Here is a 25255-nt window from a genome sequence, read left to right as displayed (position 1 = left end):
TAATTAAAATAAAACCCAAAACATTTAATATAAAAACCTAATGTAACAAAAAGGTTATTTTCCATTAACACATTCCCTTTACCTTAGTATAAAGCCAAAAAGTAATAATTCCCATTGGTATGAAAATGGCCATTATGTAGTGCTTATTATTCTCATTCCTCTGCTACCAATTATTTATGTTCATAGATGTCGTCATAAAAAAATTCTACTGAACACAATTGGGCCTGAAAATATATTCTGTGTTCATTTTTCAAGGGCAGGTTTTAAAATTGATCAGATTGTTGCTATGAGCAACACTAAGGCTTTTTCATCTAAAGGTTTTTACAGAATTGGCCCAATTGTGTTTCCAAATTCTCAGCTATTTCTGCTATGAAAGCGAGTTTAGAAATTACAGCTTTGTTTATTTTGTGCTCCAATGTCCTTTCTTTTATTAGAAAAACAGAGAATCATTACTGTGGAATTTTCCTCATAATAATAATAATAATAATTTTTATTTATATAGCGCCAACATATTCCGCAGCGCTTTACAACTTATAGAGGGGACTTGTACAGACAATAGACATTACAGCATAACAGAAATCACAGTTCAAAACAGATACCAGTGGGAATGAGGGCCCTGCTCGCAAGCTTACAAACTATAAGGAAAAGGGGAGACACGAGAGGTGGATGGTAACAATTGCTTTAGTTATTTGGACCAGCCATAGTGTAAGGCTCGGGTGTTCATAAAAAAGCTGCATGAACCAGTTAACTGCCTAAGTATGTAGCAGTACAGACACAGAGGGCTATTAACTGCATAAAGTGTATGAGAACATGATGCGAGGAACCTGATTACGTTTTTTTTTGTTTGTTTTTTAATAGGCCACACAGGGATAGTTAGGTTAATGCATTGAGGCGGTAGGCCAGTCTGAACAAATGAGTTTTTTAGGGCACGCTTAAAACTGTGGGGATTGGGGATTAATCGTATTAACCTAGGTAGTGCATTCCAAAGAATCGGCGCAGCACGTGTAAAGTCTTGGAGACGGGAGTGGGAGGTTCTGATTATTGAGGATGCTAACCTGAGGTCATTAGTAGAGTGGAGGGCACGGGTAGGGTGGTAGACTGAGACCAGAGAGGAGATGTAGGGTGGTGCAGAGCCATGGAGTGCTTTGTGGATGAGGGTAGTAGTTTTGTACTGGATTCTGGAGTGGATGGGTAGCCAGTGTAATGACTGGCACAAGGTAGAGGCATCAGTGTAACGGTTGGTGAGGAATATGATCCTGGCAGCAGCATTCAGGACAGATTGGAGTGGGGAGAGTTTGGTAAGAGGAAGGCCAATTAGTAGAGAGTTACAATAGTCCAGACGAGAATGAATAAGTGAGACAGTAAGAGTTTTTGCAGAGTCGAAAGTAAGAAAAGGGCGAATTCTAGAAATGTTTTTGAGATGCAGATAAGAAGAGCGAGCCAGTGATCGGATGTGGGGGGTGAATGTAAGCTCGGAATCAAGGATGACCCCAAGGCAGCGGGCATGTTGCTTTGGAGTAATGATGGAACCGCACACGGAGATGGCAATGTCAGGCAAAGGTAGGTTAGTAGAGGGAGAGAACACGAGGAGTTCAGTTTTTGACAGGTTCAGTTTCAGATAGAGGGAGGACATGATGTTAGAGACAGCGGTAAGACAATCACTGGTGTTTTCTAAAAACATGAAAAATGCTACTAATTCGTATCATGTTTCTAATGTTTTTGGCAGAATCACTTAAAAAAGTTGTCCAGGACTTAACAATTGATGACCTGTATTAGACTAGTGGTGATCCAACACCCGGCTGCCCACGGATCACCTGAAATCCATTCTGGTGACAGAATATAGCAGCCCAGGTAAACTTCTTAGTGGCCACTGCCCAATACTATTGCTTATCTACCACTGAGTTGTAGGAGATTAACTAAAGCCCTTGGCCATGGCCACAAAGCAATGTATGGGGCTGTGTTCTGCCCCTTTATTATCTATATCCAACTGTTGCCAAAGTAGATTTTAGGCAGTCAGTGGGGGTGTTGGGTTTTGGACCACCACAGATCTTGTGTTAGTGACCTTTTCTATGTATAGGTCATCAATTGTTAATTCCCAGACAACCTGTTTAATCTGCATTCCTTATCAGTAAAAGTAAATATGAAAAAAAACAAAAGGATATCTTTAAGGCCATGGTTCTCACATTCAGTATATTGTCAGTATTTTACATCCGTATTTGTAAGCCAAAGGAGAAACAGAGTTGGAAGGGACCTCCTGGGTCATCTGGTCCAGGATCCTAACATTCTATGACACCAGGGTAAATATAGCCTATTCATATGAAGTTGAGGTGCTACGGGCACCCTGAAGGGGCCCATGTGGCCTGAAGCACCCTTAATCCCACAGTTTCACAGTTTATTGATTGACAGCCTTGTGACAGATCATAAAACTGTTGAAGGAAGGGTGCTTAGAACCGTGGAGCCATATCATGTTGCTCCAAGCACCTCATTTGTATGAGAACATGAATATGTTTTACTACAAAATTAAACTAAAGGTTTGGCTCTTCATTAGCGCAAAGTCTCCTACTAAGACCTGTGCTTACTTTAATCCAGACTTCAGAGCCAACAGACTGCCTATAATGAGGTTATACAGTTTTTTGGGAAAAAAAAATCCAAATGACAGTTGCCCTGATGGTGCAGTAGATGACGTAGCTAGTGCGCTGGTCCATATTCTATAAAAACCCAAAGCCATCAAAGCTGTGTTATTAGTCACTTATAGACATGCAAAATTTAACTCAAGAGTATTTTTCAAGTTTGCCATCATCCTTTTTTGTGGATTTTGAAGCAATCAGTCTCCTGTGTGTAAAGGTACCGTCACATTAAGCGACGCTGCAGCGATAGCGACAGCGATGCCGATCGCTGCAGCGTCGCTGTTTGATCGCTGGAGAGCTGTCACACAGACCGCTCTCCAGCGACCAACGATGCCGAGGTCCCCGGGTAACCAGGGTAAGCATCGGGTTGCTAAGCGCAGGGCCGCGCTTAGTAACCCGATGTTTACCCTGGTTACCAGCGTAAAAGTTAAAAAAAACAAACAGCACATACTCACCAGCGCGTCCCCCAGCCTCTGCTTCCTGACACTGACTGAGCTCCGGCCCTAACAGCACAGCGGTGACGTCACCACTGTGCTTTCACTTTCAGTTTAGGGCCGGCGCTCAGTCAGTGTCAGGAAGCAGAGGCTGGGGGACGCGCTGGTGAGTATGTGCTGTTTGTTTTTTTAACTTTTACGCTGGTAACCAGGGTAAACATCGGGTTACTAAGCGCGGCCCTGCGCTTAGTAACCCGATGTTTACCCTGGTTACCAGTGTAAAATATCGCTGGTATCCTTGCTTTTGCTGTCAAACACGGCGATACACGGCGACCTAGCGACCAAATAAAGTGCAGACCTTCTAGCAGCGACCAGCAATTTCACAGCGGGATCCAGATCGCTGCTGCGTGTCAAATACAGCGATATCGCTATCCAGGTCGCTGCAACGTCACGGATTGCTGGCGATATCGCCTAGTGTGACGGTACCTTAACAATCACCCCCCAGTTACACACAGGAGACAGATACATAGATAATGTACCAGCATTAGACTATAGCTGTGCTGTTACTCCACTTAAATTCGTTTCCATTACCGGAAACAACTGAGTGCAGCGCTTCTGTCTACACTGCTTCCATAGACTTACAAAGCACACAACTCATTCTCAGACTTTTTATTTCTGCAATCATTTAGTTAAGGTAAAAATGGAGAGCAAGGAACCAGGATCCCTTGTTCTAAAGATCCCCAGGGCTCCCAGCATTAGGACCCCCGACTATCTGACTAAATGACTTTGGCTGGAATACTCCTTTAATCCAGTCCATCTGTAAAACAGGACTACAAAAATGTAAAAGCTAAAAGATGCTACTCACGCATTTCTGCAAACAACTGCCTTCTGTCGGCCATGTTATTCCCCCTTTTCCCACAGTCTTCAATCATTCTGTAAAGAAACAAATTCAAGATGAAGCACGAGGAGATGAGAAGCGAAACAAGAGGAGGATATTTATTGCAAGACATTAAAAAAGATTCATTTTTAGAGAAAGATTCAACACATTTACATAACATATCTAAATTTATTAGGCTATTGAAGAGATTTGATAACTCAGTTATGTGAAAACACCAACATATTCCTTGTGTATGATGCTAAATAAAGGCGCTCATTACAATAAATTGAGCGATTATCTAAGAATGTCACATTATTTATAAGCATTACACTTTGAGAAGGTCATTACAACAAGACATTCAGAAATATACAACAAACGATAAATTACATAATATATTTAACATCATTTATACAGTACACATTCAGCTAAGCCTGGAAATGTCAGAATCAAAGGCAGGTTTGGACTGACCCACAGGAGAGCAGGGGCATTCTCCGGTGGGCCCCTGTGCAAGAGGCCACCCCCTCTTACATGAGCAGTCTAAATCATATACCAATCTACCAGCTCATACATTTGTAATTGAGGATAATGTCACATTTGCATGTAGCTGAAAAATGGGGCCCTGGGTTTAGTTACTGGTGGGCTCTTGGCACTCCAGTCCGACATTGCTCAAAGAGGTCCCAGGCGCTGGGGTCTAATTCTGATGGCCAGGCTCTTGTTCTGGAGGGATCTGCAGGACTGCCATGGAGGGAACGCAGTGGTCAAAAATAAATCTTTGTGATTCTGCGGAGAGAATCAGTCCTTCACTACTATCCTGAAGAGCGGATGTCTTACTTGCCAGATATTTGTAATGACTCACGCGATGGTATGGACAACTAAGACACTCAGTGCAAGGACCCTACAAACAGCAGCAAAAGATCAGAGCTTCATCGGGTCCTATGAGCATGAGAAGGGTTAAGGTCAACAAACCTGAATTTTTAGTTTTTTTTTTTTTTTTAAGGTGGCTTTGATAAACTTGACAATCATAATAACAATCTTTTGGAGTCATAAAAGGTTTCTATTTTAGTAACATTCATTAAGTAAAATAATCAAGTAACCACAAATGGTGGATTTAAAAGGATTTAAAAAGTGATGACTTAAAAAACCAACAGCAACATAACCTCACAGTAACATACCTACATAATACTAAACTACCTACAAAATATACAGGAACCTGGTCTCTAACACAACACCAACACTTTGCAAAAATGGAGTTTGGCCCAAATGGGATTATACTGTAGTCATCAGCACAACCCCATTAAAAAAAACTGTACATGAAAACATCAAAATGCACAAAAAAATGTCCAGAAAAATTACTCTCTAAAATCATATGTCTATGTTTTTTTCAATATACCTGTCTGTCAGAGAGGATTCACCAATCCACATTATACCATTAAAGATGGGCACCGCATTCAGCTAGGAAGGGAATGGAGAGATAACTATTCGTATTAATTGCTCTCCACAGTTAAATCTATTGAAAATGCAGAAAAAGTCAAAGCAAGCAATTTTGGGGATTCCCATCCTTTCCATTGATATCAGCTTAATAAGAAAGATAAAATTGTAGCTCACGTAATATACAGATAAAGCTATACATGATCTTGACTCACTTATTACGCACCCTTTAGATACGGTTTTTGGCTATGTGTGCTATATGTCTGATATGTGTCATTCACCAGGAGACAACAAACAAACATTTAAGTAGGAAACTTTGTCTCTATGGCACTAGTCACTTGACCTCATTAAATGTCTACTCTTGGAGATCCCATTTACTCATCTACTGTATACCACTCTATATAGGAGTTACTGGCTTTCTCACTTAGCAGTAGGTGTCTAGGCATCCACTGATTTATGAGCAATCCACGGTAGACACGATAAATGTCGGTGGGAATATCTCCTGAACATATTTTTAAATGGGAAAGTATTATTTTCGTCTTTGATCTTCAATGTTAAATATACTGAACAGATACTAAAGATAGAAATGATGTGAAAAGTTACTGCAAAACATTATCATGGCAGTTAAAGGTAGAAGATACAACTGTGAGAGCAGATCATTTCTAAAAAGAAGTGCCCCTAGGCTATGTGCACACGTTGCGGATTTGCCTGTGGAATTTTCTGTGCGGATTCTGCATCTCTTGGCAAAAAAACACATAACAAAATCTGAGCATTTTTTATGCGGATTTTGTAAGGTTTTGTGCGTTTTTGTTGCGGATTTCATGTGTTTTTACCCCTGCAGATTTCTATTATGGAATGGGTGCTTAAATGCTGCAGATCCGCACAAAGAATTGACATTCTCCTTCTTTTAATCCGCGGTGTTTTCTGTGCGGATGTTTCCGCACCATTAGCACAGAATTTTTTTTTTGCCATTGATTTACATTGTACTGTAAATCACTTGCAGATCTGCAGCGTTTCTGCACGGAAAAAAAAGCTGCGGATCCGCAGGGAATCTGCAACGTGTGCACATAGCCTAAATGTCTGAGAGAAGCAGGGGATTGTCCTACAAATTTGGGTTCATCTTAGAGTCACACAACAGGAGAAAATCCAGCTCAATGAACTTCTTTATTCACTGAAAGAGCTCGGTGGAGGATAAAACAGAATCAGCGACACGTTACATGGTACATCGACGCGTTTCAGGTGACTGCACACGCTCAATCATTTTTTTTTTCATCTTATAGTCCATAACCGTACACACAGAAAAAAATTGTAATTGTAACACCATGAATTCAATACATCATGAATACAAAAAGGTCCATATATACCTGACAGCAGAATAATTCCAGCCATTCTGAATTCAACATGCATCATGACAGCGTTATAATCGTCTCTCAATAGTAAGGGCTCAGAATTTGGTATGCTCGAGGAACTGTGATTAGAAGTTTTCAAATATGGAAAAAATTCTTAAAGGCATCTGGTTTCATGCATTCTGATTTGCTGCAGTGGCTTACAGCTAATCCTAGCACTTGGCAAGTTTGTACTTATTAATATTACTCAAAGTGCATACAGCTATCGCACAAGATAAGTCTGAGCCCACAGAAAAATAAAAAAGTTTTTAGAAGCTGCCAAACCTAATTAAACTTTCCTCATTGCAGTAAATCTGCCTTTTTCTCCAAAGCCTATGTCGATAATTCACGGACCACCTAAGTAGACGGCAGGTGTACAAATTACACAATCCTTTTTAATCTAAGATTTAGAAAACCAAACATTGAACAAGGAGTTTGGAAGACAGGATTCACTTTAAAGAGAACCAGTCATTCTATTCATTCTGCCCAAACTACGGACAGCATGAATCAAAGTCTGGCTAAATGATTGCAGCCAGGTATATTATTCTATGAAATGCTTTGGGGTTTCAGAGAAAATATAGTCTCAAGAACCGGTGTCAATAGGCAGAGACGAGACTAACCCGGTGCCGCCAATGGGCGACTTTCTCCTGTGCCAATCCAAGTAGTTGGCAAGTTTCTTCCATGTGTGTAACCAGTGACAGACCTGTCAATCACCTGGAGCATCTCCTGGAAAAGCTGGCTGGTGGATGGGGAGCTCCAGACTAGTCTCCTCTCTGCATATTGTCCACAGCCAGTTTTCAAGCTATGTTTTCTCTGGTACGCTCTGAGCCAGGCTCTGATTGATGCCTGCAGATTGGACTGGTTTGGTTCCCTTTCAATGACTATTAGATTTTTGCTGCATTTTATCCTGTGCAATGTATATTGCACCTTCAACCCACTTTCCATTGTGAAAGCATAGGGTTATTTTCCTAATTAACAGTTTCTTCATTTACTGAGAAGCCATCAGCAGAAATTTCACTTTTGTACTGCTATTTTCTGGTGACTGATAGAGAGAAGAGGCAGGGAATATGAACAAGCCATAGCCCTGTATGTTATTTTCAGGTCACTTCTACGGGCTAAAGTCATTGATCTAAATATCCGAAAGAATAGCAACCTAAGAAGAAAACATGGTGGCCAAAACCTGGTGATTTCTGATAAAATATGGATCTATATCACAAAAATTGTCATTAAATGGTTAGTATGAAAATATGAAGTTCTCACCTATTTGTGGGATAGGTAATACCTTGCAGACAGGGGCGTAACAACAGTCCTGCGGGCCCCGGTGCGAACTTTTGAATGGGGCCCCCCCCCCCCCCCAAAAAAAAAAAATGATATACAGACACACGCATACAATGTTAAACTAAGAAGTAAATATCTATTGCAAAAAAAACATTTCCGAAAGATAAGAAAAAAGTGTTGTAAACAACAGCTTACCCTCAAAAGATGAACTTTCATGTTGCATCCCCTAAAAAGAAAAGATTGTAAGGAAAATTAGCTGACAGTATGATCTCCCCATCCTGCCCCATCGTATCCATCCTGGCCCATGATCCAATCCTGCCCCATGTCTTTCATTCTGCCCCGTGTCTCCAATCATGCCCTGTATCTACATTCTGCCCATGCCTCCAGTCCTGCCCCCAGTGTGTCCAGCAATCTGCCCCAGTGTGTCCAGCATTGCCTCCAGACAGTGTATCCAGCAATCTGCCCCAGTATGTCTGGCAATCTGCCCCAGTGTGTCCAGCAATCTGCCCCAGTGTGTCCAGCATATTACCCCCGTGTGTCCAACAATCTGCCCCCAGTCTGTCTAGCGTTCTGCCCCCAGTCTGTCCAGCGTTCTGCCCCCAGTCTGTCCAGCGTTCTGCCCCAGTGTGTGTCTCCAGCATTCTGCCCCAGTGTGTGTCTCCAGCATTCTGCCCCAGTGTGTGTCTCCAGCATTCTGCCCCAGTGTGTGTCTCCAGCATTCTGCCCCAGTGTGTGTCTCCAGCATTCTGCCCCAGTGTGTGTCTCCAGCATTCTGCCCCAGTGTGTGTCTCCAGCATTCTGCCCCAGTGTGTGTCTCCAGCATTCTGCCCCAGTGTGTGTCTCCAGCATTCTGCCCCCCCCCCCCAGTGTCCCCCACTGCTCCAGGGGCACCCGCCGCTCCGGGGGCCCCCCGGCCGCCACCCTCCTTGAAGACGATACTCACCCTGCTGCCTGCTCCAGCGATGGTCTCGGCATCTGCTCTGCACTGCATCTTCTTCCTGCTTGTGCTGGTGCGGTCATGTGATACTGATTAAAGTCATGAATATGCGCATATTCATGGCCTTAATGAAGCGGTACCACGTGACCGCACAAGCAGGAAGAAGATGCAGTGCAGAGCAGACGCCGAGACCATCGCTGGAGCAGGCAGCAGGGTGAGTATCGTCTTCAAGGAGGGTGGGTGGGGGGCGGCCAGGGGGGCCCCCGGAGCAGTGGGGGCCCTCCCCGGTGGGCCAGTCCGAGCCTGCCGGGGCCCCTGACCTGCGGGGCCCGGTCGCAATGGCGACCGCTGCGACCGCGGTAGTTACGCCCCTGCTTGCAGATCTCTGGGTTCTTACCGATTCCCAAAACTACAGAGTGACATGGGAATTGAGTGAGATTAAAGCATGTGCGGCTCCTCTGAGAATTGTAATTGGTCCTTCCAGCAGTCCCATAAGCAATGTATGGGCTTGTGATGTGAATAATTCTCCGGATTGCGGGGGGGGGGGGGGGGGGGGGGGGGGGGGTCCCAAAGGTTAGACCCCACCAGAGATCAGCAAGTTATCATGTATTACCCACGTCTCATCTTTGGTTCAGGCAGCTGCTCTCTTTTGCCCTGCTCTTCAGATTGGCTGCAGTATATGAACACTAGTCTATCACAGGCTTATTAGAGATCGAGGGTACAGAGAGTAAAATTCCAGTAACGCAAGTGCAAAATGATTAATTATTAAAATAAGAGTTACCAGAGAACTACAATACATGCATTACAGCTGAGGTCCACTTCTTCACAAACCCTTATTAACAGAGCCAAGCCATAGCACAAACGTACCAACCGGACCGGCATCATTTCAACAACCCAACACCTCCTATCTCAGTGCTGTCTCTACTGGGAAGTAACTGCACAGTTTTTCTATTTAGGCTGCATAATTGAGCTATTAATAAGGGACTGTCAAGTAGCGAACAAACCCTTTAAGTGGCTGAGTCTTAGTAAGCAGGGCTGTGGAGTCAGCAAACCAAGATTCTGACTCCTTTGTAAGTGGCCAATAGTAATAACAAATTTATTGTAGTAAAATAGTAACATTGCTGTATCACAGTTAATTAACCTATGGAGTTTCTCATAAGTCAGATCTAAGAGGTGATGAGGGGGCTAATAACTATACCAGGTTTCTGAAAGTATTATGGACCACTTCTGAAATTCACATCCACCAGCTCTTATCATATTCTCCTCACCGTGTTTAGTTCTGAGTAGAACAGGAGCCTATCTTACTTCCGTTTGGTAAGTTATTCCAGACAGCATTTCCACTAAACAAACGTCAACTAAAATAACATTTTCATGGCTACTGCTGTACAAAACGCTGACTTCCAACTCACAAGAAGGGACCCTAGAATAGCTATGAATAATGCTCCGCTCATCCTCACGGTGCAGGAAACAAGGAGAAATGCTTAATTCATACGAATCAAAAATGTTTTTATGAATTATTTAAGCCTTTTGCAAGTCAATGTGATTTTCACATCCTCTCTGATATCCATGCACATGTTGTGCTCCTACACAAGTCTATGTATAATGCAATCAGCAAGGAAGGTTATACACAATGATCAAACCCCAACGCCCTTGTATCGGGCGGAATAGTGGTGGGAAAACAGCGGTCCTACTAAGGCCAACCACCATAAGGGGCTGTCACCTGGTCATCTGATAATGATCTCAGACTATCTGATCTTCTCAGGCATACAAGGTCAATAAGTCACATTATTAACCAAACCTCTAAAAAACTGAAGGCAATGAGGGTAAATCAAATCACTTTTTTTTTTTAAGTCAATTCTTATCTTGTATAGCCAAGCCTGCTGTGTGTGAACAACTAGTGGTTTTTTTAACCTTTAATTATGCATTTACACGGACCAGCTCTAGGATACTTGGGCAGCAACAATAGAGGTGATTGGCACAAGCAGTCCATGAGGGCCCAGCAGTAATGTTCAGGCGGTTACTGGGCAGTCCATGCATGCCCAGCGGTCATGTAAAGGCGGTTACTGGGCAGTCCAAACGTGCCCAGTGGTCATGTAAAAGCGGTTACTGGGCAGTCCATGCGTGACCAGTAGTCATGTAAAGGCGGTTACTGAGCAGCCCATGCATGCCCAGCGGTCATGTAAAGGCGGTTACTGGGCAGTCCATGCGTGCCCAGCAGTCATGTAAAGGCGGTTACTGAGCAGTCCATGTGTGCCCAGCAGTCATGTAAAGGCGGTTACTGAGCAGTCCATGCATGCCCAGTGGTCATGTAAATGCGGTTACTGAGCAGTCCATGCATGCCCAGCACTCATGTAAAGGCGGTTACTGGGCAGTCCATGCGTGCCCAGCAGTCATGTAAAGGCAGTTACTGAGCAGTCCATGTGTGCCCAGCAGTCATGTAAAGGCAGATACTGGAGCAGCTGCCAAATCTGTCTTTAGGGAGAAGTAGTCTCTTGAGGTAGAGGGTACACGGCCTTTTGAGAGCTTGCATTAGTTAAGGGGGACAGTGTTTCTATAATGAAAAAGAGTCAAACATCGAAACACAAAATATGCATCATAATCTGCTTTTAACCCTTGTTGTGTCACCATGGATTTCTGTAAAGATTTTCAGAACAGTGCAAAAGGTTCTATCTTATACTGTTATACTGTGTGTGAACTTGAACCCCCCCCCCCCAGGCCCTAGCTCCTTACTAACTGGGCGCTGGAGTTGAAGTCAGTGGAAACGTACCGAATACAGTCTGAAAAACTATTATGTAATTCATATTGGTTAATTAACTTATCTTTCATAGAAATTTCGACAAATGTAGAAATGTTAATATATTTTATGTTGTATTAATATAAGACCCCTATTTATTAAAAAATAAATTATCCCATGATACAGTGATGTTCCCGTTTTACTACAGTAAATGGAGGAGTGGGGGTCCGTTTTAGCCAGAGTTTCCAACTTGACTTTTTCTGGAAAGCTAAAGAAAAAAAAATAAAAATCACAGAGAATATTTTTATGGGCACATTCGGAAACTATAATAAAGCATTATAAGTGATATATGTCTACAGCCCATAATTCTGGTAAGAACACATTGGCTACATTCACTGTAAATGGTAAAATGATTATAATTACTGTCAAAATAATCTGTATAAGCTCCATCAGCTTAAAAAAAAAAAAAAAAACGACAGCAGGTGGAGCAGGAGCTCCCGTAAGGTACCATAGACTGTTAGTGCTTATGATATTCTATGAACTGTGCGGTCACCCACGGCAACTGGTCAGATAAGGATCAGCGTGTTTAGTGATGCAAGCTAATGATGAGAAGCCTGATGTAAAGATAGTCGATCTGTTGTTGGTTTTGGTGGTTTATGCTGTAAGAAATCATGACTAAGGGTGCTTGGTCACCAGAAATGCGTTAGTATCGCATCTTATGCTCTGTAATTGCTGATGTTTTTATCCTCCACTGAACACATTTTCCAAGTGAATAAAGAAAAGGTTTTTTTTCACTCTCTCGTTGAGCTGGATTCCTCATCATTTCCTTGAAGAAATAAACCCACATAGACTGTTTAAGTGGAAAATCGTGCCCGTGTGAATATCCCGTTGCCAAGTGAGTGTCCCCCAACAAATGCAGTGAGCGCAATCTCACAGGGCTTACATTCTACTGGATGGTGGGGAAGGAGACAGTAGGTTGGGGGTTGCAGGATCTCCGGTGTTGGTGAGGCGGTAGCTTCGGTAGTGGTGAGGAGGCAGCGGGGTCAGTGCAGGCTGTAGGCTTGCCTGAGTTTTCAGGTTCTGTCTGAAGGATCCGAATGTGGTTGATAGTCGGACGTGTTGGGGCAGAGAGTTCCAGAGGATGGGGGATATTCGGGAGAAGTCTTGGAGGCGGTTGGGTGAGGAGCGAATAAGTGTGGAGGAGAGAAGGAGGTCTTGGGAGGACCGGAGATTACGTGAGGGAAGATATCAGGAGATTAGTTCAGAGATATATGGAGGAGACAGGTTATGGATGGCTTTGTAGGTCAGTATTAGTAATTTGAACTGGTTACGCTGAGGGAATGGGAGCCAGTGAAGAGATTTGCAGAGAGGGGAAGCGGAGCAGTAGCGAGGAGAGAGATGAATTATTCGGGCAGCAGAGTTAAAGATGGACTGGAGAGGTGCAAGGGTGTTAGCAGGGAGGCTGCAGAAAAGGATGTTGTAGTAGTTGAGACGGGAGTTGACGAGGGCATGCACAAGCATTTTAGTAGATAAATCTCATTAAAAAAGACATAGCTCTGATAACAATACGCTGGTGAGCCATGTACTTGGGCTGTCATATGACCACAATAGATCTTTTTTTTTTCCACATTTTTTACAATGAAGGTACCCATCAAATTTCTAAATCACAAAGTCGAGAAAATAGAATAGAAAGCATACCATTATACTGGTACTCTACGCTGAGCACCCAATCCAGGGGGTCATGTCTTCGACTCCAAAAAAAAAAAAGGATCAAATCTGCTCCCTGATAGAACCATTTACTTTAATAAGGTTGTAAGGAGGAAGACCGGACTGCGGGTACTTGTGCCAGACCGGGTCTGGAACTGCTGAGGCTGCGTCCCATGTTGTCCGGGGGAAGGCAAAAAGGCCCAGACAGGTTCCCTGACCCGGAAGCTGGGGGTGCGGTTATAAGTAAAAGAGAGCACAGCGTTGGGCAGCTTCCCGCCATCGGGGACAGAAGCAAGGTGCGTGTGCAGCCGGCTCTGAGGGGTGCGCAGCCAGGCCGCAACAACATGCGGCCGATCTGATGCCAGGACACTGCCGGAGCCCACCGCAGTAATAAGGAAAGAGCCGGGAGCCCTATTCAGTTAAGCGCCGCACACCAGCCTAACAGCCAGGGCAGAGTTCTGAACTGTTCACTGCTGCCCTCGTCGTCAGACCATGGTCTGCAGGACCTCGTTGGAGAAACATCGCACCAGCTGTTGTCGGCGCTTCAGTCTTGGCGGGAACAGGCAGCGCGCAGCATGGAGAGAGAAGTACAGTGCATAGCTGACAGAGCGAGGTGCCGTGTGCTTTGTGACCGAGAATACAGCACACGTGCCACAAAGCAAGAACTGGGTACTGGACAGACGTTTTCAGTCCACCCTACCAGCATATACCTTCTCGCCCACAGGAGACTCTGATTGTGCGGCGGCCTTAGGCTACTTTCACACTAGCGTCGTCTGGAATACGTCGCAATGCGCCGCTGTGGCAAAAAAACGCGTCCTGCAAACGTGCCCGCAGGATGCGTTTTTTTGCCCATATACTTACATTAGCGGCACATTGCGACGTATGTCCATACGTCGCAAGCGTCGCACACTGGAAGCGTCGGCCCCAAAAAGATACATGTAACTTTTTTTGTGCGTCGGGACCGCTATTTCCGACCGCGCATGCGCGGCCGGAACTCTGCCCCCTCCTCCCTGGACTTCACAATGGGCAGCGAAAGCGTTGTAAAACTGCTTCCGCTGCCCATGTCAGGCATTATTTTCAGAACGGGCATCGGCACATCGGGCTGACGGCCCCGTGCCGACGCTAGTGTGAAAGTAGCCTTATTTGCTCCGGCCGCATAGCTGCTGCCAGAAGACGGACCACCGTTACCAACTGAGCCCTCTTGTACCAGCACAGCACCAGCCATTGTTGGCCCTATTGACTCCCCTGCAGTATTCACAAGAACTGCCATTATCTGATTTATTGTTCCTATCCTTTACCATTGGACTGTTATTCTCCCCATTTAACCCTGCACCTCCCTGCGAGGAGTTATCCCAGTTAAATTAAAACTGTTATATTTGTTTACCCTTGCTCTGACTTCTGTGTGTCACTGCATTCCGCAACCTGCTTACAAGGGAAACACAGTCCAAAGAATGAAGATTTGAGGAGTTGTTCTTTGTGGGACACAGAAGCATAGTCAACTTATACTCACAGTGCATCGGGATGCCCCAAATTCACCCCCAGCCTCCTGTAATTTCCCCCGGGCTCAATAAAGTGTATCATATGTGCACATGGCTTCAAAGATATATTTCTCGGCGCTGGCACTGAAAAAACTGAAATCCTTTTTTATGTTCACATGTTGCGTTTTTGCTCAGTTTTTTCCTTAGGCAAAACCTGCTCTCTTGGCAGTAAAAAAACTACTTACAAAAAGCAGGGTTTGCTGTGTTTTTGCTGCTGTGTTTTTGTTGTCTCATGTTGATAAAGTTTAGTGGCCCCCCAAAAAGCATGATTTAACTTCCTTAGGTTTTTGCACCAAAAATGCAGCAAAAACCGATACCTGCCTTTTTTATGCATTTTTGCACTTACCTATTGTTTCATACGGGTGAAAAAACACTGCAAATATGCTGAAAAAAACGCTGAAAGAAGTGACATGCCGCAGTTTGCAAAAACAAAGCATTCCAAATCAGTTACGAAAATAAACCAATGTGTGCATGAGATTTCTGAAATCTCAGACTTTGCCAAATTTGTATTTAAAAAAAATGCAGCAAAATTGCAAGGTGTGAACACAGCCTTATTGTTTCTCTTGTGCAGCAGTCATGTGCACTGTAATAGTGACAGCACTGCTTCAGCCATTAAATAAAGAACAGAGCGGCAGCGGAGAGATCTCGGAAGCTCGAGCAGAAGTCTGTACTGTATATATCCTTCAACATACAAAACTTTAATAAAAAAATAAAATAAAACATATTTAAAGGAAACCCCTTTAACAGTGTGTTTACACTAGTGGATGGTGTCCGTAAATTAACCGTTGATTGTCAGTGGTTTAATAGCACATTTAGACAAGACGCTTATACTTCTATGTGCACGATTGGTACTAGGACTGTTCTACGCACATAGATGGTCATGTTCTCGGCAATAATGATTTTTACAATAATTTCACCCAATGAGTAAGTATTCTGCTTATTCACCTGGTGATTGGTAGCCTAGCCGAACATCGGGAAACAGGTGACACCTTATCCAAGTTCCCATATTTCATTCTGGCTTCATTATATGTAAATCAATCGCTCTGTCACAGCGCAGAGATCTCTTCTCATGAAGTGATCTACTTTGAACAGTTTAGCACACCGATTGAGCACATCATCTGCCTAGCTGAATAAAGGCTGTGGACATAAAACTAGTAACCCCCGTTTTCCATATAGTGGCATTGCGGTTTCTACATTACGCAGAACATATATTTGTGCCAGTGGAGGAGACAGCTGCGCAACACTGCCCTAGGCTGGCACACATATCAAACTTGCGGTTTTAGCAGTGGAGAATTTCTGCAAATAAGCAAATAGGAATAAGAAGATGAAGCCACTGCTCTATCATTACACGGGTGTCATTGGACCCCATTACTCTCAAGCACTGGACACAAAGCAGGGACCTGCCATGCAGGCCGTGTCGTGAACACTCCCCAAATCAAAGTGACAAACAGCAGAAATTCATTGCAACTTAATAGCAATTTTTTTTTCATATTACATTTGGAAAACATTTACAAAATGCAGCAATCTGTAAGCATTCGGCAATGCAAGAGCCTTCCTGGGGCACAGTAATTAATGAACATATTCTTCTAACAGCCATAAAATTAGAAAGCGTGAGTCATCATTTATTTGCTCATTCTCCCAACAGCTGAATAACATTGGCATTTATTACTGTAGAATGATTGTGCGTGCAACTGAGCAGTAGTGGGCAGAGTGGCAGATGGATGGCATCTCACATTATGTGGCCAAAATAAGATTTTCTCTGCAGCCACATATCGAACACTGACTTGGGGAGCAAGTCATGGAAGATGTTTAAGGGAACCAGTCACTAGGTTTGTCCCATATGGGATAAGGCCACCACCTTTAATTCTAATATGCTGTATATATGTCCTCAGTCTGGCCTGCAAGAAAAAATGCTTTTATAATACTCCCCTAAGGCGCGGTCGGATCTGATGGCGTCACTGTCTCAGTCCGATGCCCCCTTCTTTTTGCGATGCCATCCTCCTCTCATCTGCTTCCTGTGTTCCTGGCATTGTGCTGCTGTGCAGTCGTACATCTCAGCCCTGACTAGGGCACAGTAAAGTACTGCAGTGCACATGTGCCAGGGCTCTTTGACCTTTACCGATGCCTGTGCAATACTTTGCTCTACTCTCAACAGGGCACAGAATTGCGCCTGCGCAGGAGTGTGATGCCGGGGACATTGTGTGGATGACGTAGGACGCGTCATCCACAGGAAGCAAGGAGGAGGACTGCATCGCAAGAAGAGGGGGAACCGGACTAAGAACAGGATTGGGGGCATATATACAACATTATATAATGCTGTATATCAGGGCTGGAAGGTGGTGGTCTTATCTCATATGGGACATTTACCTGGGACTCATCTTTTGACAGTGACACGGACAGTCACTTTCTCTGACCTGGCACCTTGCCACTGCAGGGCCTTTTTTGACTTAAGGCCCCGTCTCACATAGCGATTTACCAATGATCACGACCAGCGATACGACCTGGCCGTGATCGTTGGTAAGTCGTTGTGTGGTCGCTGGGGAGCTGTCACACAGACAGCTCTCTCCAGCGACCAACGATCAGGGGAACGACTTTGGCATCGTTGAAACTGTCTTCAACGATGCCGAAGTCCCCCTGCAGCACCCGGGTAACCAGGGTAAACATCGGGTTACTAAGCGCAGGGCCGCGCTTAGTAACCCGATGTTTACCCTGGTTACCAAAAAAAACAAACAGTACATACTCACCATCTGATGTCCGTCAGGTCCCTTGCCGTCTGCTTCCTGCTCTGACTGAGTGCCGCCGTACAGTGAGAGCAGAGCGCAGCGGTGACGTCACCGCTGTGCTGTACTTTCACTTTCACTTTGCGGCGCTCAGTCAGTGTGGGAAGCAGACGGCAAGGGACCTGACGGACATCGGCCCTGTGCTTAGTAACCCGATGTTTACCCTGGTTACCAGTGAAGACATCGCTGGATCGGTGTCACACACACCGATTCAGCGATGTCAGCGGGGCCTAAACGACCAAAAAAAGGTCCAGGCCATTCCGACACGACCAGCGATCTCACAGCAGGGGCCGGGTCGCTGGTATGTGTCACACATAGCGAGATCGCTACTGAGGTCGCTGTTGCGTCACAAAACTAGTGACTCAGCAGCGATCTCGCTATGTGTGACGGGGCCTTTACAGGCAGGATTAGTTTTTTCGTACTTCCCAAATCTTTATATTAACTCCCCTGATGAATCCCCACCATTGAGGAAGAAACGCGTAGGGAGTATTTAGCCCCATATCATTGGAGGTATGACTATAGGGTCCACTTGGGGCCTGTCCATGTTAGGACAGGAGCAATACTGGGGCACGGCAGGGAGTCTAAGAAATCATTACATTCCACTTATGTCTCTCTCCCAATATATATTCCCCTTTTTTTTGTGTGGATCCATTTCTCAGCGAGGTAGTTCCAGAAGGAGGCCGGGATCTTTTGTCCATCAACAGAGATGAGACCAAACCATTTTTTTAATAAGCACTGGTTTGCACGAGCTCTTTATTTGGTTTGTTTGTGATATTTGTCCTTTAAATAATTGATTAAAGGTTATATTTTAATATTTGGGGACCCCTCCAGGCTATATTTGTTAGTTAACCCCTGAGAGTATTTTGAATGGTGGTGAGAACCTCACACCATAGCTGGTATCATGACATTTACCTGGTGACATGTTCCATTACATCAATTCTATAATATACATATGCATGCATGTGTGTATTGAAATATATACGGTATACATTACACAGAAAATTATCATTTATCTGGAAGACTAACATTGGCAAACCTTTAGCTGCAATAATCTTGGGCATGAATATCTAGATATTACTGCTATTACCAACTCATACTTGTGCAACTTCTAGGACTGTAGAAGACAAGCTTGGACAAGGAAAGGATAAATGTAATTTTGTACATAAACTATTAAATATTTAATGCTACTAACATTACAGAGGCCGGGTGACATCTTGTAAGCCAACACCAGTCTCCACTGCCTGTAAAGTAAGTGACAATCTGAAAATAGATAGTTTAAGACTTTTATACAGAAATGTAATCAGAAAATGTATTGCCCCGTTAGCTTTTTGACTGCAAACTGTAAACACAACCTGACATAAGTTTAGGGTACAGCCACACATTTCTCCATTTTTATTTACATTGTACAAAGCCCATTTTAAAAATATATATTATATGTATTATCGTAATTAAGCAATATTTATATTTTTTAACACTTCAGCTGAATAAAATAACTTTTATGAAAGAGCTGATTGATGTTTGTGCACATTTTTATTTCTATAAACTATTTATTTCTTATTCTCACTAGGGCACTCTACATCCCGTTCTTCCGATCACGACACAACGATAATATATATTCAGAATACTAAAGCATTGTTGCTAGTCAGTGGTAGACATATCTATGAGACGGTGCCAAAGACATGGCCTAATAGATATCCAACCATGGCAGACTTAGAGGCTTTGTTAGGTGCTTGGTGACATGCAACTCATGGACACCTGCATCAACCTTGTGACATAATTGTACATCTCTTTTAAGAGGGCACAGGTAAAACATACATACAGTTACATCCAAATGTGGTAAAGTGTTAATTGAACAAAGTGTACCCTGTGTGCATAATTTTTAGGCAACAGAGTATTTTGGCCAAACCATAATTGTTCTGCATAATCTCCAACTCCAATCTGCATTAAATTCAATGGTTATTGCATAAAGCAGATCAGGTGATGTGTATTTGTGTAATGAGGGGGAGAGGCCTGAGGATATCAAGGTGTACAGAATTATTAGGCAGCTTGTTTTTCATAGGTAAAAAGGGCCCCAAAAAAAAGAGATTGTAATGTAAAAAAATTGTTACAAGTCTTACAGAAATATTGGGTTTTGGTCACAGAACCATCAAACGTTTTGTTGCAAAAAACATTTGAAGAAGAAATTTCACAAGGGTTTGAGAAAAATCAATGTGAAATGCCCATGAAACCATTATCCTCCAGTACTCTCATATTCCAGAACTGCAGCCTCCTTGGACGGCCCAGAAATTCAGTGCTCAGAGACATGGCCGAGGTAAGGGAGGCGGAAACCGACCAACACTGAACAAGACACAGAAGGCGAATGGTTAAGACTGGGCCAAGAAATATGTCTGAAGATGGACTCAAAATCGACTCCCAAAGCTACTGCCATTTTTAGAAGACACTTTCTTTAAGTAGTGGTACAGGAAAAAGTCTGCATCTTTCAAGAAAACCATGATTTCTATGCAGGACAATGCTTCATTGCATGAACCAATGTCTCCACTGCTTGGCTAGCCATTTCTTTGCCCAAATTTTGAGGTCTCCACTTCTGTGTCTTGTTCATATGAACAGGTACGTGAATGCAACAGCGCATAAAATGAGCACTCAGTAACTTAACCAACAGATATTTATTTGATAAACACAGATATATGTGGTGCCTACGACTCAATATCAAAGGGTAAAGCAAATAATGGAAATACAGTAAATTATTATACAATGAGAATACAGCAATTCGGCCACACTGAGTATTAACACAATTCTGTTGGAGCATAATTCTGTTGTTACAAGTGAACAACTATTATAGTCAGGAGTGTCTTGGACCTAGTAACTCTACCAGAAGTGCGTCACAGCACTATCGAGCCTGTCACCATCATCACTCTCTCTCTCAGGCAATACAAATCGTCATACAGGCCCTAACAGGAGTTTATGATACTACGGCATGAGGCCGCAAGTCCCTTATCAATTAGTCACTTTACACACTCGTTGCGCTGGCCACCTAGTCTGCTGAATAATGGCCCTAGTTCCCTGTGTACCGTATGTCTACACCGGAAGCTAGTTAACACGAACGTCCCGCTTCCGCTATCTAGTCATCGCCCTCTGTCCTGGCTCTGTGCACTTGGCTTTGGTCTCCCAGCTCCAGTTCTGGACACTCAGTTATGGATCTGGTTACTTCGTTCTGGTCACTCTGTTCTCCCATTTGGATCTTGTTACTCTGTTCTTCACTCGGTTCCTCACTAGGATCTGGTTACTCGATTCCTTACTTGGATATGGTTACTCGTAATGGCGGCTATAAGCCAACTTTGCTGCACCACACGTCCGTACTGCCACAGGTCCAGGTGCCAATTCCTCCCCTTCTCTGCCCTCCTGGGCCTTTTATAATTAATAACTGTACTACAGCTGTCACCTGACCTAGTGTCTCCTCCAATCTCTTCCCCACAAGAACCATGAATTATATCCTACAGTTCCTTGTGATGGAGTTCTTGCTACTTTTTCTTCTCCAAAAAAAAAACCATTTCACCAGCACATGGCGGTGCCTGCTTGCCAATACTCTATTAGGCATCAGCCTGTGGTAATCTCTCATGTGTTCATCACCTTACATTCAGTGGTGGTTGGTTTCAGTCCTCATTACCTCGGCCATATCTCTGAGCACAGAACACCTTGCATTTCTGGGCACTCCAGGGAGGTGGCAGTTTTGGGATATGACAGCATTGGAGGATAATGACTTCCTAATCCATTCACGCTTGATTCTTTTCAAATCTTTGGCAGTTAATGTGTGTCTTTTTCTCAACACGTTTTTTTGTGACCCTGTTCACTATTTGCAACAAAACTTTTGATGGTTTTGTGATCAAGCCACAATATCTTAGCAATCTCAAGATTGCTGCATCCCTCTATAAGACTTGTAGCAATTTTTGACCTTTCAGAGTCAGTTTAATCTATTTTTTTGCCTGTGGAAAACAAGCTGCCTAATAATTCTGCACACCTTCATAAAGGGTGTTGTATCCTTAGGCCACAACCTCCCTCATTACACAAATGCAAATCACCTGACCTACTTCATCCAATAAGCATTCAACTTTATACATATTGGAGCTGTAAATATCAATAAATATGATGATATGGTCAAAATACTCACTTGACTAATAATTCTGCACATAGTGTATGTCACAAACCAACCCAGCTAGCTTTTCTAAAATATTGCAGAGTGGTCATCAAGTAGTTGTCCAAACTAATTATCAAAAACGTACATTTTCAAATTGACCTGCAGTGCCCACTATTCTGTAAGTGACCGGCCACAGCTAAACATGCAGCAGCTATACATGACGAGTCTGTACAGAATAACAAACGTTCTGTCATGTGACCACTGTAAGGACTGCTCTGTACAGGACAATGCAAGTGTTTTCTCAACTTTGAAAGTTATTCTCTATCCAATTGATGTTATCCTGATTGCTGGGGGTACGAACACTGGCCCCACTGATCCCAAGAACTGTTTTTTTTTTCCTGTGTGAATTGAGTGGTGGTCAATTAGGCCCAATGAGGATATTCATTCTTATGGGGACGCTGAAGCCTAATCGAACACAGTGCGCGGCTATCTTCATCGTTCTCATTAAGAATGGAGAGCAAGAGCGCATGATCGACCACGGCTCCATTCACACAGGACTCTGAGCCCCAGTTCTCATGATTGGTGGGGGCCCCAGCGGTCTGACCAACAGTGAGCGCCAAGTTATTTCTTATCCCATACATAACTGATGTATTAACTTTGGAAACTAACCCCAATAACCAGAAACATTTAGAAATCACAATTGAACCAAAAACCAACCTAAGAGACAGGTAAGAACAAGGAGAAAACAAACCACAACTTCACAATTACTAAATATCCCTACTGTCACAATCCAATCTGGTCTTCAACCCCTCTATTTTAGACACATTAATAAATTGACAATTCTAACTAATTAAAATGTTTTATAGGGAATAACTGTAGAATAATTCTAGAAATGTGAACGTGCAGTACCAGGTCTCCAACCTATAAAATCAGACTAAGCTTCCATCTGGATGAGATTCAGTGTAACAATCCTTTTGTCAAACCGGCTAAGAATGCACGGATTATATGTGTAGGCCTCAAAAATCACATGGATTAGGTAATGCGGGAAAGTTAGTAATGAGAATTTGCAATATTTATGAATAAGGATAAAACAGGAGCACATGACTATATCCTTCTGTGGATATAGAGACCTGAAGAGCCATGTGGTTTGTTGTTGAGGTTTAGAAGATTCATCTAAAAAGCCTTAAAAATAACATTTCAGTCATGCCAGGCTTGACTGTCACAAGCGGCAGTGCAATTCCCCAAGGCGTTCGGTACTGCAACCCTACATGTTAGTATAAATTTGCAGAAGCAGCACTGACCCAGGATTTCGAGTACGTACACAAAAATTACACAGGTGGGAAAAGGTCACCCCATGGCTATAAGCACACAACGTATTTTTCATGTGGATAGACTGATGGTAAACAGAAGATACTTTAGCAAACGCCAGCATTTTTTTTCCAGAAGCATCTTCTGTAGAGTTTTTTTTGGCAGGGTTGTTGTTTCCCAAGTGCTTTTTTGACGGACATTTTTTTTTTTAGGTTTTATCTCTGTGTTTTTGCAGCGTATTTCTTTATTGGTGTTTTCTGGTTGTTGTTTTTATTTATTAACTCTGTTCAACAAAGAAGAAACCACTACCTCAATTCAAACAAAAATTCTAGCAAAACACTCAAAAAGACACAAGCATCTTTTGAGACTTCCCTTTGACTTTTACCATTAAGTATAGAGCATTTTCCTAGAGGAAAAGGTCACTTCTTTACGGCTTGGCATCTTAGAGAGCCCGAAGTGGTTCAAAGACACGTAAAAGACTGAACATATACACAGGAAGTCGTTTTTATTTGGAAATGTACGTATTAATTCTTTTGAGCGCTAATTTAGCGCTTTTTCAGATGGATTTCAGAGCAGAATCTGCCTGAAGAAGATCCGTGTACACACCCTAAGGCTATGTTCACACTTTGCGGTTTTTGCTGCGGATCCGCAGTGGATTTGACGCTGCGGATCCGCAGCAGTTTTCCATGCAGGGCACAGTACAATGTTACCCTATGGAAAACAAAAACCGCTGTGCCCACATTGCGGAAAATCCCTTAAAAAAACGCGCGGAATTGCTGCGGAAAAAAAGGAGCATGTCACTTCTTTCTGCGGATTCCGCAGCGGTTTTCAACATGCACCAATAGGAAAGTGCTGTTGAAAACCCGCAGAGGAATCCGCAGAAGAAACCGCAGGAAAATCGCAGCGGTTTCACACTTTGCAGCAAAATCTGCAAAGTGTGAACAAGCCCTAATAGTTCTCCTATTCTAGACCAGGGATAAAAGGAATCTATCGTGTGCGAACGCTATTTACCTGCAGATGTAGGGTAAAATTGGAGGTAAGCACAAAGTTCACCAGATCCTGTAGATTGGCTGTGAGGATCCTCCACACAGAAAGTAAAAGCCCTGCTTGGCTAGAGGTCCAGACAAAGCAATTGAAGGTATCCAGGAGAGTAGATATAAAGCTTCACCAATTTCATAGTACAGCTTAAAGTGGTGACGTTTAATATCCAAAGGCTGGATAAACCGTGTTAAAAATATTCTCTAAAGAGAAAATAAAGTTATATTCTCCCTCACTTCCAGAAGGAATACAGTCAACATTCACTACACTGTGAGCTCAGATAAAATCACTCCCTGGTACTTCGATTTACAAACTGCTCTACACATACACACAATGTGCACAGCTTGCTGTCAAAATGGCACGGCGAGATCACAGCGTGTTCACAGTATAGTCAGCAGTGACTGCAATCACTCCTTGCACCACTGGTCACGATTCCTCTCCTCTCCATGTTATGGGCACAGTAAGTGATAGCTCAATCATCCAATCAGGTGTAGGGGCTTGTTGAGCTGTCAGTATGTTGAATGACAACTCAGTCATGCAATTTGTTACAGGGGCATACTGAGCTGTCGGTACATTGACTGACAGCTCAGCTGTCCAATCAGAGACTGGGAGGTGCTGGGCTTCTTGCAGGTGCTCCCTGTTTCTAATTAATTCCTTGCTACATAGCTCAGCTCTCAGCTCAGATCTCTGGATTCACACTGTGGTGCTATTTGCCTGGTTTTCTGTGTTTTGTTCATTGCTCTATTGCTGCCTGATTTTGGACTATCCGCTTTATCTCTTTGCTCTGATCCGATTTATGACTTCGCACCGTGACCTGACTTTGCCTTTATCTTTTCCCTTTTGCTTATTACGTGCTCTCTTGGTATCTGACCCCAGAATGTTTGGCTATCATGTGGTCACCCATTTCTGGGCCTTTTACAAGCGAGTTCCCACACAAACCTAAACTACTTAGGAGGCTTGTCAAAGACGTATCACAGGTAAATTTGTAAGGGAATATACCATCAATCAGCTTCACAATGACCTAGTTTAATTGGTCCTTACCGATTACCATG

At 43.4% G+C, this 25255-nt stretch overlaps 1 protein-coding gene across 19 annotated transcripts in view; it reads right to left on the bottom strand.

The window, feature by feature from the left end:
- The window catches only part of DTNA (dystrobrevin alpha), a 354562-nt gene that overhangs the window by 177174 nt on the left and 152133 nt on the right, over positions 1-25255 (bottom strand). For all 19 annotated transcript variants that reach the window (XM_077270435.1, XM_077270433.1, XM_077270447.1 and 16 more), the window contains exon 2: positions 3927-3994. In XM_077270435.1, the coding sequence (XP_077126550.1) occupies positions 3927-3993 (67 nt within the window). In that variant the 5' untranslated portion in view covers position 3994. The remainder of the gene's footprint in view (positions 1-3926; positions 3995-25255) is intronic.

This window comes from Ranitomeya variabilis, chromosome 6, assembly GCF_051348905.1.
Source record: "Ranitomeya variabilis isolate aRanVar5 chromosome 6, aRanVar5.hap1, whole genome shotgun sequence".
NCBI lineage: Eukaryota > Metazoa > Chordata > Amphibia > Anura > Dendrobatidae > Ranitomeya > Ranitomeya variabilis.
The sequence above is the reverse complement of the archived record's forward strand: the minus strand, read 5'-3'. Positions and strand labels throughout refer to the sequence as shown.